The 13,159-nt window shown below is 36.3% G+C and overlaps 2 protein-coding genes across 8 annotated transcripts in view; one reads left to right on the forward strand and one right to left on the reverse strand.

Moving 5' to 3' along the window:
- The window catches only part of cenpp (centromere protein P), a 106,639-nt gene that overhangs the window by 44,440 nt on the left and 49,040 nt on the right, over positions 1–13,159 (reverse strand). The gene's annotated exons all lie outside the window — the stretch shown is intronic.
- aspn (asporin (LRR class 1)) lies at positions 921–12,749 on the forward strand. Of its 6 annotated transcripts, none has more exons than XM_088636792.1 (9): positions 956–984; positions 2,135–2,185; positions 3,468–3,730; positions 5,066–5,178; positions 7,721–7,934; positions 8,243–8,353; positions 9,993–10,086; positions 10,401–10,539; positions 11,112–12,749. In XM_088636792.1, the coding sequence occupies exons 3-9, from the start codon at positions 3,490–3,492 to the stop codon at positions 11,313–11,315; spliced, it is 1,116 nt and encodes a 371-aa protein (XP_088492918.1). In that variant the 5' UTR covers positions 956–984; positions 2,135–2,185; positions 3,468–3,489; the 3' UTR covers positions 11,316–12,749. The 6 variants fall into 6 exon arrangements, with proteins under 6 accessions (XP_088492920.1, XP_088492918.1, XP_088492917.1 ...); XM_088636791.1 differs by lacking the exon at positions 956–984 and adding an exon at positions 1,274–1,459 and having other exon boundaries at positions 3,455–3,730; XM_088636793.1 differs by lacking the exon at positions 956–984 and adding an exon at positions 1,274–1,459.

Consider the following 13,159-nt stretch of genomic DNA (forward strand, 5'->3'; position numbering starts at 1 on the left):
TCAGGACTACTGGTGCTAAATAATGACATACACATTTTTCCATTTTAGCAAGGAGTGCTTTAGTTGAAATGCCTATAGAACAAAAATGACAACAGAGTTACAGGTATGCTTATTGAGCATTATTACAATAGTGTTTACCTTTGGCAATGGCTTTTTAACACCTGGAAAATCCAGATGGCATAGCAATTATACCCATGGCACAAGCTCTTTCACTTAGGAAACTGTCGGATACTAAAAGCCCCCATCAGACTTACCAAGCTCTTGTGCTCCAGCTGGGCACCAACATTAGTTTTCCATGTGATGCTGAAACTATGGAAAACTTTCAGTGTAACTTTAGCTTAAGACAAGATCAAATGTTCTTGTCAGAATCAATCTCATACCACCTGAAACAGCTCTTGGCTAACATAACATACAGCATGAAGTCTTTCAAGCATACCAATTTAGTAAGCATTCCAATTTCACAGAAAAGAAACACATTAACATTTATTCAGAATGAAGTGCAGCTACTGTACATTTTGCAAATGGGAAGAAATAATGTTTGAATTCAAGCACACTTACTCTCACTTTATTAAAAACACTGAATAATGAACAGGATTTTGTAGTGGATCAATCATTTTTTAATTACTTTGCTTTACCACATTTGCCCATTTACTTTAATTCAAATGCCAATATTTATCATACGATATACAGTAACATGTAAACAATGCTGCAGCACATACATTTGAAGCAGCTACTCCAAGATATCTATGGGTTTAGTTTAACATGTGTCCTTCGAGGCTCTAAAATTAATAGAACCTATTTTTAATAGAATCTGTAAATATCTTTCAATGTCATCTCTGTAATAGTATCTGAGGAGCCGGGGGAGGAAATCCTATACAAGATAAAATAAACCTTTAAGACATCTAGTGACACACCACACAGCTATTTCCACCACTGATCAAAATGCAAATGATTATCAAGTCACTGGAGCTAATGTCGAACAAGGTAGGTTATAGATTTTCTCAGAGAAAGGCACATGAATGAAACGAAGAAAAGGATTTCATCGAGGACAGTTTTGATGGATTCCACATAATGAAAGAAAGATTTGAAAATAATCATTTCTCAACAGATTAAGTTTAAATGGGTTTATTGTCTGGAAATAAAAATGCTTGTTGTGATTCATCACGCAGGATAGAAAAAACTAGTGCTGGGACTGAGAAGGGTGTTTCACAGCTGTAGATGTATAGTTCAAGTCTGAACAGCAGGAGTGACTAAAGTTCAGATGAACTGCGTTTTCCTAGCCTGACACTAACATAGTCAAAGAACTGTTAAATAGATTAACAGTTTAGTGAGCATCGCTTACAGCAGTGACAAACATCAGTCAGCATGAAAAATGTACTGTTCTGTAATAGCAGCCGTAAAATGCAGTGATTAGTGTCTAAAAATGTACTCGGCATGCAATAAAGCTATTTGAAAACAGGTAAGTCTAATGAGAGGAAATTGCACATGGGGAGATGCTATTGGATGTGCTGGATAAAATTAAATCACCATGCATGAGATTTTTTTTAATGGTTTTGTGCAGCTGATCATTGTTAAATACAAAAATATGTATTTTCTTGCTGTACAGCTCCAGTAGTCAAGTCAGCCTAATTTTCTAAAATGTTTGAAGTTGTGCTGGAAAGGATTTAAAAGATCTTAATCTGTTGGTCTTTTTTAAAAAAACAACAACTTAGTGGCATTATGTAACTCAATTTCTAAACCTCTCTTTAAAATTGTGCTCACATCCAGGTAGAACCTTTAGAAATGGCAGAAAGGCACTGATTTATCACACTGTGTGAGCCTTTAGATCATGTAAAACCTCAGGAGGCGTTATCCAAGATATAAGCTAACAACTCTGGCCTTGGTTCAAGAAATGATGAAAAACATATGACCGGTAACAAAGCGTCTTCAATATTTGTGTTGAATACTAAGATGTGATGATCTGTGAGAGCTCTTTATTTAAGCATAACTCCCAGTGCCAGGAGGAGCTTTTTCTTTCATACTGGGATTTTGTTTTCATGTGTTACCTTTTTTGAAAAAAAAAACACATCATCAACTTTAATCCTGATTGGACCTATTATGAAGTAAATCTGGGTTTTCATATTTCTCCCTCAAGATTTTTTTGGAATTACTGGGCAAAAACAAGGATTGATCAGAATTTTCTAAGGTATGTTATTTTGTCTATTTCTGTAAGAGAGGAATAATTTAACAGGTGATGTGCATTTAGCAATGTAATACAAAGTTTTTAACCCCAAACTGGCTAGTTTTAACAATCAATATCATCATTAAATGCACAGGTAACAGCTTGAATGTCTTGCATTTCTAAAGCTGGTTTAAAGAAGAAATATATTTGCTTTGATAGTGAAGTATCATCAGCATCAGTTGAAGCAACAGTTCAATGCATTTAAATTATGTGTTTTTACAACATTTAACTGCAGTTGTTTAAGTGGAAATAACTTCTAAAGTAGAACTGCTGAACATCTCTTGTCGACACATAAAAACCAATGTGCTCATTAAGGGAAACTGCAATTTGTCCACAGCAACTGTACAAACCAGGTAATTTCACAAGCGATGATTTGTTTTCTAGGTACAATTATTCCCACTTACAAAACAGAATTTATTATTGTAAGGCTTTTTTTTCTGAACTGTGGTTTCCTACTACTTTGGGACCCTATTTGTTTATAGAAATCATTCATGTTCTTCAGTCAAAATGTCTTTAGGCTTCGCAGAGCAAAACCTGAAAACACTGATCTTGGATGAATAGGGGGTTTATTTTGCAATATTTAACAATGGGTGCTTGCATAATTAAATTACATGTTGCATTTGCACATAATACATAGACTATATACTATGATGCTGCTGACAAACCTGTAATGATCCATATAATTTCTATTTGTAATCACAACCAATAATGTGTTCATATAACCTATGAATGCACCTCATGTTCAGATAAGTATGTTAAAACCAATCCTTTGTCTTGGATAATACAATGAATACATTTGTTAAATCTTATATACAATATATAAATAAAGAATATGTATAAACATACAGTTATTACACATGCACACATGTATGTGCTGTATATATATGAAGTAAAAGAGCACGTACAATTAATCCATTAATTAAATTTAATGGAGGAAATACCATATTTTTAAATTAATGTTGCTGCATATTTCCATAAAAGATTAATGTACTGTGATTAATATTACATCCAAAAAATCTTACCTGCTGATGGCTAATAAAACCAGAAAATAATATGTTATAGCCTAGCTTTAATGCTACAGGAATCTGAGAACATGGACAAAATGAAACCACAGGAAAGGGTCTCATGAACGATGAAATGATTCCAACAGGTCATGTTTCAGTTACACAGGACATTTTTGTGTTTCACTATCAGTAAAAGTGTTATGTGGTCTTCTTTTTTTTTCCATCGCAGAGACCCGCTGCAGTGTAAGGGATCTGCTTCTCACCATGAGGGGCTTGTTACTGCTCTCCCTCCTGGCACTGTGCTTTGCCTCACCCTATAGACCCCTAAATCTGAAGAAATTCTTGAAGGCACCCGAGCTCATGCTGGATTATGAAGAGGATGGTAACAACAGCCTGCCAATTTTTAACAGAAGGAACAGAGCAGTGACCCCCTCAGGATTTCCCTACTCAATCTGCCCCTTCGGATGCCAGTGCACACTCAGGGTGGTCCAGTGCTCTGATCTAGGTAAACGCACACTCTCCCCCTCGTTAATATCTATAACAGGTTCCAATGCAATGTAAGTCTATGGTTTTAACTACTGGGAAATGGAACAACTATATAGCGTGATCACTCGTGTCTTACTAAAGGAGAAATCAATTGTTTACATCATAGTGCGTACGCAGATCTGATATGCTTCTATGAAAATGAACATTAGTTTAAAAAAATATTTATCTGTTCACTGCTTCTTCCTGTCTTTAATACCTTAAAGAGTAGTTTAGGCAACCTGCGTAAGACTATATTTATATACATCTTCCACATTGAAGAACGCAAAAGACATCTGTTTAATATTAGAATGCACAAAAACAGGACTGATTTCAATTGCTTCAATGTGAGTTGGATGAGTACTTTGATGCAAGTTAGCATGAAAAATTGCTATTTTATTCTATGCACCCGCTTTGGGATCACCAATTGGGCCTGTACGTCTCGGCTCAAAATACTGACCCCTGTGCCTATAGAAAAGGAAAAGGAAATTTAGACAGGCTCTTCAAACCTACCTGCCCATCAACTCATTTATCTTTTGACATGGCGAGACGTACAGGAGGGTCAGTACTGGTTGGAAGAGAGGTGCGTTCTTCACTGATGCCATCATCAGGCAGCTGTTTGCCCCCAAAAGTAGGACAATTAATCCTGACCCTATCCCCAGTCAGACAGCAAGCCGACTCTGAGCTGCTGTTTGAGGAATCTCGGTCACAGTCAGCTAGTGACATGTCCTGTCCTGAGGGAGTGAGAGACCTTACCGTTAAGCCAAGCTGGATGAGTTAATTGTGTTTGAAACTTTGCAGTGAAATGGAAATTAAGATTATAGCGTAATCAACTACTTGAGAAAAATGCATGGGATACATAATTACAATCATCTAGCTAATGTGTTGGAGTCCTTGGACTTGAGATCAAAAACATGCAAGCCTGAAAAACAAATACAGCTGTTAGCAAACAAATCTAAGTAATTGTTTCAGTCTGCTATGTTTTAAATAAATTGAACACCACTGTTCTAGTCCATTATATATTTGTAGAAAGGAATTTAAATTAGTAAGAAATGCTGTTTCCGATGCTCAGCCTCCATAAACCTATACTTCTGCGACCAACAAAAGCGCTGGATGAATTAAATGTTATAATGGAAATATTACATATTCTGCATATCTTTCTCCTGACTCTAGACAACCATTTTAATTTCATCTAAACTGCAATAGACTAAAGGGGGATCAAATCTACACATGATTTTGAATTTACCATACAGCCTGGTCAGAGCTTTTAAAGGTCTGCAGTGAAAAAAATACCAACATCCTTTTTTTTAACCAACAGGTTTGAAATCGGTACCGAATGACATCTCCACAGATACACTGATGATTGATCTTCAGAACAACAAAATAACTGAAATCAAGGAGAATGACTTCAAGGGAATGAATAAGTTATACGTAAGATTAATTATTCTACATTTCAAGTAAACTTGGTACATTTTCCACTTGACACTAAACTGTGCAAACAAAGGATGATATTTTGATGGCATCATCTCACTGTAATGACACTAAGATTCCAATTTAAGACAAGGTCTAGGCTACATGAACCAACTTGCTTTCTGAAAGTCTGGATGACACTCCTTTCTCTTGGGTTACGTACAATGTACTTGACTCATTTGCAGGTTTTGACACATATTGCTATCTCACCTTACAATGTTTTTTTTTTTAAAAAGGAAACATGGTGACAAGTTTTATATCCTGGAAACAAAGGTGTTTTTTTTTTGGCACATAGTTTAAGAATGTGCACAAAAGTGTCTTAGCCTGAATCTAATAACAGTGTTAATCCTCTTCCTATCAAATTTTGTGTTGTGTTATCGAGGAGCGTGGCTACTAGCTTTCTGTGAGTATCTAAAGCACATATTGTAGTGCACCCAAATGTGCTGATGGAAATGGATATTACTCTTCGGAAAATGTGCTAAAACCCTCTAGTTCTAATACATAAAGGTTTAAATCTCTTGTCTCAGAGTCCAAGACTGACCAGAAATGTGTGTGCAATTTTTCAGCTGTTATTTGTTCAGAAAGAAAATATATCTAAATCTATTTTCATATTGCAATTAAATGTTTTTATTTGGCAGCTACATCTTAAGCAGGCTCCAAATGAGCAAGACACACACTCTCACTCTCTACGCAGTCCTAGATTCCCCCTCAATAAACAATTTTATCCAGAAAACAATAGTTGTCATAACAAGACAATTCTTAAAAAACACTTAAATGGGTTTTGCAAAGGGCTGTACTGGTTACATTGTGGTTAAATGAATTACAAACAAATAGCAAGCATCAGAAACAAAGCCTGTATGCATGGAGCACAGATGCTTGTTTTCCATCTATTTGGCTTAAACACTGCAAAATTAAGTACTTACAACAAACAGTGATTTGTTCTTGAGGCAAGGGAATGGGAAAAAAAATTGTCATAAGGTTTTCCATTGGCCAGATGTTAGAGGGGTCAAATGCTGCCCTTAACAACGCCAGTTTCCGTTTCATCATCAGCCTGCTTCAGCTGGTAACACAGTAGTTTTTTGTCACCAGCTTGCATCGGAAGGGAAACTTTTGATCATGTTTTCAGACGGTACAGTAGATTATAAAAGACCCTGTTTTTCCATGTCTAAGCACCTCCAGCACCAATGGCTACTTTCATTAATTTGACCTCTAGTTTTGCAGCTGTTGAGTCATGTGGTATAAGAATTTCTGAAATAAATATTCTGAAATGAATAAAGCATACTTTAATTATGCAGGGTATGAGCAGATGCTTTTACAAATGGTAAGCAACTATCGGGTTGCAGAACCAGCCAAACATAAATAACTATCAATGGGAGAAAGCAGTGGTTCTGTTGCTTAACACAATAAATCTGAACATAATAACCTGGTAATGTGAACTCACTTGGTTCTTTTTCGGACTTATAATCTGTGATGGAGTTTCTGAAGTATGTCTGCAAAAGTAATTTTGCGTTAAAGTGTAGATGCTAAAGAATAATGATATTAAACAACAAAGAGCACTGCCATCAAAACACAGATTTGCTATATGGGTCTTAAAATAACAGCTGTCATACATAATAAACAACAGACTTCTGAAAACCATATGTGCTACTGTGTAGCGGACGCCAGCTATGATAGAGTGAATACCTCAGCTTTAAAAAAAAAGGAAAGGGTTTTTTCTGATTAAATGATTGAACATGTAATTACATTTCCACAGCCTAAACCTGGCCTTTTTTTGTAACAATGCAGGTCTTTTACTACTTTAATGACAATTACACTGTATTTTGATTGTAAGGAAAGGCAGCAGAGCAACGCTATATTGTAAATCAAAGCTTAATTCCCTTGACTTCACTTTAAGTTCTGTGCATTAAAGAAAAGGGGAACTTAAAGCTGTTATCAACCATATACGTTGTAGTTCCTCAAAATGTGCATTAAAGCTTGGCCCATGAACAGATGCAACTTAAATTTAGTTTTGAGCATGAGCCATAACTAAACATACACAGGAGTGGGTGGAGGGCTGAGATCTCACAGTATTTATATCACAGCTTATAAAACAAGGAGCCTCTTTCATTCACAGTCCTATCATTGAACTGTAATTGCCTTTAAGAACATCCAGTAGATGCCCTTATGTTATAAGCATTACTTCTTATCACATAAATCAAAATGAGACTTCAGTATTTAGATGGAGAATTCCTTAATGCATCTACTATGCATTACAGGTGGGTAGTAATACTATGCATTACTATGCAACATAAAATGGAAGGCACGTCTATATTTAACTTAGAATCAAGGACATTTAGGATGGAAAATGCCCCTTTCAAACCAAACTATATTTTATTTTTGTATCTTTTTGTTGTTTTACATCATGCATTCCCCAGTTTTATGTTATTAGTTACCACTTGTCCCAATATCAATTACTGAAACTCTTAGTCTTGTTTACATGCAGACTTTTTATTTTTCATTCTAGGCACTATTTCTGCTCAACAACAAAATAACAAAGATTCACCCAAAGGCTTTCCGCAGCATGACAAACCTACAGCTGCTGTACCTCTCCCATAACCTGTTGCCGCAAGTTCCTGCCAACTTGCCCAAAAATATACTGGAACTGAGAATCCACGATAACAAGATCAGGAAAGTCCAAAGAGATGCATTCAAAGGGATGAGGTCCTTGCATGTTTTAGGTATGTCTTTCAAAAACAGATATAAGCTTGAACATACATTAAAAACCATCACAAATGTTTATATAGTGTAAACCTTCATAACCCAGTGAACTGTGTGTCTTATGCATTCAACAAGAAGTACAGAACATCAGGATTCTGTACTATTACCATTAAGTCTGGAAATAACAATATCTTGCAAAGTATTTCAGTATTTGCAACAAATCTAACTGCACGATTAAATGCCACCTTAACCATTCTTGTGGTGCATAATTCACTATGTTAAAAAAAAGCTTTTTAATTTTCTTTGTTCTCTCTCATCTAACTTTTAGAAATGAGTGCAAACCCACTTGAAAACAGCGGCATTGAAATAGGAGCGTTTGAAGGAATGTCTGTGCTTTTTTTAAGAATTGCGGAAGCAAGGCTCACCGCAGTTCCGAAAGGTGAGGTCAACAAACAGTGAACTCCAGTCCAAAAACAAACCGATCCACATCCTGTTAATATTGTGTTGTTTCGGGCTCACAGGGGGATTGTGGAGTTCATACTCATTCTGACTCAGTTTTGCAGTACAACACCACTGTTAGGAACTATACTGTTCGTCTACTCATTTGACTCAGCAATCCTGTGGCCAAATTCATTCCTCTTTCTCATAATGATTAGGCTTTTCAGTAGCAAAGGTCAGATAAAAATTCCAGATACTACACACAAATCATCAGATTCTAATCATTACTAAACTCCCTTATGCTGGAGATGCACAAGTGCTTTGTACTTGTCACTTTTACCTACCAACAAAGAATGCATTTTTAAGCAATTTTAAGATATGGACTAAGCAACTGCTGAGTCATTATCAACATTATTAAAATGTTAAGGTCAACAATGACTCAACAATGAGTCAGGGAGCTGGAGGCAAGCTGTTGAAGCTAACAGCCTGGCATCCTCAAAGACGTGGCTGAGCAGTTTGCTGTCAGTCAGTTAGCCAGCAGAAATCAAGTGAGCATGATCGGCCTCATGCATGGACCAGAGAGCACCCAGAGACCAGAATAAGGTACAGTGCTTATCACAGCTGGTTTCTGAGCTTCATTGTCACATTCGCTGGTGATTTCTATTACATTTCTTTCAGTTCTTTCAGTTTGCAATATAGCTGGCCCTTTAAATGTATTCATCCATAATAAATGCCTAATTTTGAAAAGAAAAATATTTCTCTAAAAAGACTGCCTTTTAACAGCTGCCTTATTTAATAAAACACAGCAATTAAGAAGTGCGGCATCATTGGAAGAACACACTGCCATCTGAACTAGTATATGTAGAGTAGGTACTGTATATATTCTAAAAACATCAGACTGTTAGCTAATCAGACAAAGTCAGTTTTGACCTCAATCAGAGATGCCAAGCTACTGTGGCAGAAAATACTGTTTGTGCACACTACCTCCGATCTTACGTGGAGATCTACAAGACAAATTTAACTTGTGGAGTTCATGTGTGGCTCCACCCGTCAAGACACTCGCTGTCACTCGGGATCCTGTGACACACAACTAAATGAGGGACAGTCAGCGTGGATTGGCTGGAGAGCTGATGACTCCTCAAATTGCCCTGGAGTTGTTGCTTGCTAGGCCGTGAGAGCCACATCACTCCTGCAGTCAGTGCACATCACATCATCATTGTACAGCCATTAACAGGGTAGGAATAAGAAAGCCTAGGCTTTCTCAGCTCCCAGCAAAACTGTGACTCTTGCTATTTTCAGTGACGTAGGTGATAGAAGTGCCACTCCACTCTTAGTAGCGCGCCTGCTCTTCCTCACTCTCCCCATGCAGTACCAGGGTTGCTGGTGCGAGACGAGACATAAACTACATAAGATTATGTTTTAAAAAAACAACTTGTGGTTGCCAAAATGCAAACTCTCATGTATATGGTAAAAAAAGCAGTCAGGTATTAGGGCGTAATCCTGACGTCACACAGCAGGACCTTTGTGATTTTAAGCTATCCGTTCACATATCACGATTTGCAAAGGAATTACTGAAAATGAAATGTGTCGCTGTTTCGGTTGGATTTGTTTAAATCTTTTCTAAATGTTTTTTTTTCAAGATCTCCCTTCTTCGCTCTCTGAGCTTCACTTGGATTACAATAAGATTGGGAAAGTGGAAGTGGAAGATTTTATTCGGTACAAAAATCTGCAAAGGTACAATAATATACAGTATTTACCTAATATACTCTACATGCCTACACTGGGATGTTTAAGCTATTACAAACTTAATTCTGCCAAACAGCCCTTTTACAGTCCTTACCCTAGAGGACACCTTTATTTTCATTTCAACTGAGCTCTTGGAAAAAAGTTTAAAAACCCTGCTATGGAAAACTGGTAGTCCCTTCAGGACCAGGTTATTGCTGATTAAAGCTAAATGTATTCTTTAAAGGAAATAAATGGTTTTAAATTATTTATATGACATGTGTGTTGTATGATAAAGATTGAAACTGAACTGCTCTGCATTACAGGCTGGGACTTGGATATAACCAAATTAAAACCATAGAAAACGGAAGTTTAGCCAGTCTTCCCAATATCAGAGAACTTCACCTGGATAACAACAAACTCAAGAAGGTTCCAGCAGGTTTGGCATCACTGAAGTATTTACAGGTAAGTATAAGCAAAAAAGAACTTGTAAAAACATGGAAAGTTGTCTGATAAACTGAAAATATAGTATTTTAAACTATAGATAGGGGAGTTAGTAAGTTAAGTCATTAGGACAATAAGGATTCCTTCTGTCTTATCTCTCTTGCTTATTTTTATAAACAAGCCATTTTTCCATTATACTGGAGCTGAGCTTCGAATGTTGTTCAAATATCCAAATCTGCTCAAGATGTACAATTTCAAGTAGCCTTTTAATGATCTGATCAGTCTGGGTCCCAAAAGTCTTATTACCTAAATGAAGACAAAGTTGCCCAAAGTAGTCGCCACAAAGCCCAAAGAATATTCTCCTTTTACGATGACTGTGATTAATAGATATTATTAGTATTTGCTGAAAGTGGCATTTTTAAGCAAATTAATTAGAACAGCGCTGCTTTAGCTCAGTTTGAAAGTAACTGAACTTTAAAGGTTCCTGAAAACAGATTGCTGTTCACAATAACATGTAAATAATGAATTTCCCAAGTCGGGGGTAATAAAGGTCTTCTAATCTAAATCCAACTTTTCTTTTTTTCCCCGCACAGGTGGTATATCTACATGCCAACAATATAACCAGCGTGAGCGTCAATGACTTCTGTCCCTCAGGAAGTAATGTGAAGAAGACTCCATACTCTGGGATCAGCCTCTTTGCCAATCCCGTGAAATACTGGGAGGTGCAGCCGGCCACTTTCCGCTGCATGTCCAGTCGAATGGGAGTGCACCTCGGAAATTTCAGGAGAAGGAAGTGAAGTCCTGCTTCCATGAATGCCTAACCTTTAAAACCGGAAAATGGAATTGAAGCTGAAGAGGTGTCATTACTTGAAGTTCAACTCAACTAAGCAAGCTGGAGTCTGCAGTGCAGACAGACGTACATCACCCAAAAAGAAATTGTGTTTCTGTTCGAGGAGAAATGCGGGTGCCTTTTGTTTTGATACCCCAGTTTTTCATTGCTGGCAGCACACAATTTGCAATAAGTAAGAGGAACAGATGAGAAAGGTAAAAGACCTTTCAAGAATAATCACTTCTATAGTCTAAGAAATCAGAATTGTAGATTCTCTAAAAATCCTTTTTTGTTGTAAACGAAAGCACTTTTCAACATAAAAAGAGATCAGACGTTGGACAAGAGTTAAAATTTGAATGTCCTATTTACTAAACTCTTCTTAATACAATGCCACTTTGTAGCATTCTTATTGTGGGCATTTTTTTTCTTCTTTTCAAAAAACTTTTGTTGAACAGGTAGAGACGGGGAAATCAGTTATTGCTATTGGAAAGAAAAGGAATCAAAGTAAAAGACCACATCAACCCTCGCCTAAGATTTGACGTTGTCTGATGCTCAGCTACCAGCACTCTATTTACAACTTCTGCTGTCATTTACTATAGAACATTTAGGATAGAATAATAATTGATTATAGGATTTTTAGTTTTACAGATACTCTAAATGGAAAAATGCATATATACACACATCCAGTTAAACCTTTCACCTTTTTTGGGGTGAAAAAGACATCCAGTCTTTCTTTAATCTTAACTATAAATCCAAAAACCACTCTGCAGCACCCTCTGGTGCTAAAATGAAAACGATTCTGTCTGTGCACTAAAATGGAAACAACACCACACCAATTTGCCTAACAAAGAAAATCCTCCAGTAACTGCTCTTTGACTAAATTAGTACTATTGCAAAAGTCCTGTTTCTGTCTTTAAAAATAGACATCGCGAACATGCACAAAGCAGTAATTTCATAAACATTCATAAAACTGAGATGAAGTAGCAACCTAAAAACAAGGTTTGTGTACTTTTTTAAAATGGCATTTCTCTCCATTTATCATTTCAGACAACCTAATCCCATAACTAGCATAATTTAAAGCTGAGCTTTAAAAACAAAGTTGGCAGACGTCTTTGTGACATACCACTATTGTAAGGTTTATTGTTAGCACCCTCGTTTTTGGTTTAGAGAAGAAATTTAATTTTGCATGCTTCCGTTATATAACATGTAACTAAGAACATTCTGTTCCCCTTTAATTTTGTTAATTTAGATTTATGGTGCTTAATTATGAACAACTTATAATTGATCAAGTTCTTTTAATGAAATGTTGTCAAGTACACTTTCATTTTTAGCATACTCCAATGTATAGAATACTGTATATTTATTATTCAGTTTGAATAAACAGTACAGTCTCCAAAAAAAATGACTGAAATGTTTTCTAGATTATTTATGTTCATTTGACTTAGACCTCTTTATGATTATTATTCTCAAAGTGTTTACATACAGTCAAATATTAAATACTGATTAAATACTGCACAATATTAATATATATATATAATAACACAGTTTCTAGGTTTGTTATACAGCATACTGATCTACCAGCAGGTGGAGCTTTTGTTTTACAAGCAGGCGAAGAGCAATTTTCATGTGGTGTGAGGACAGCTGTGCCACTGGAGGGATCAATCTGCACATACATGTGTAATAGTATTTGCAATGTTGTTTACTTTATTTAGAAAAGATACTTTTACTTTTACTAAATAATTGCAGACAGCATGATTGAATAATAAAGGCAGCATGTATACTACAGAACATAGGAGGTGGCAGGGTTGGGCT

This window comes from Lepisosteus platostomus, chromosome 6 (genome assembly GCF_059453375.1).
Source record: "Lepisosteus platostomus isolate fLepPlt1 chromosome 6, fLepPlt1.hap1, whole genome shotgun sequence".
NCBI classification, from domain to species: domain Eukaryota; kingdom Metazoa; phylum Chordata; class Actinopteri; order Semionotiformes; family Lepisosteidae; genus Lepisosteus; species Lepisosteus platostomus.

Excerpts from the sequence above, each read along its gene's own strand:
- aspn (XM_088636794.1), top strand. The coding sequence starts at position 3,490 with ATGAGGGGCTTGTTACTGCTCTCCCTCCTGGCACTGTGCTTTGCCTCA. Across the intron at positions 8,354-9,992 it reads GCTCACCGCAGTTCCGAAAG|ATCTCCCTTCTTCGCTCTCT; the intron begins GTGAGGTCAACA and ends TTTTTTTTCAAG. Across the intron at positions 10,087-10,400 it reads CGGTACAAAAATCTGCAAAG|GCTGGGACTTGGATATAACC; the intron begins GTACAATAATAT and ends TCTGCATTACAG.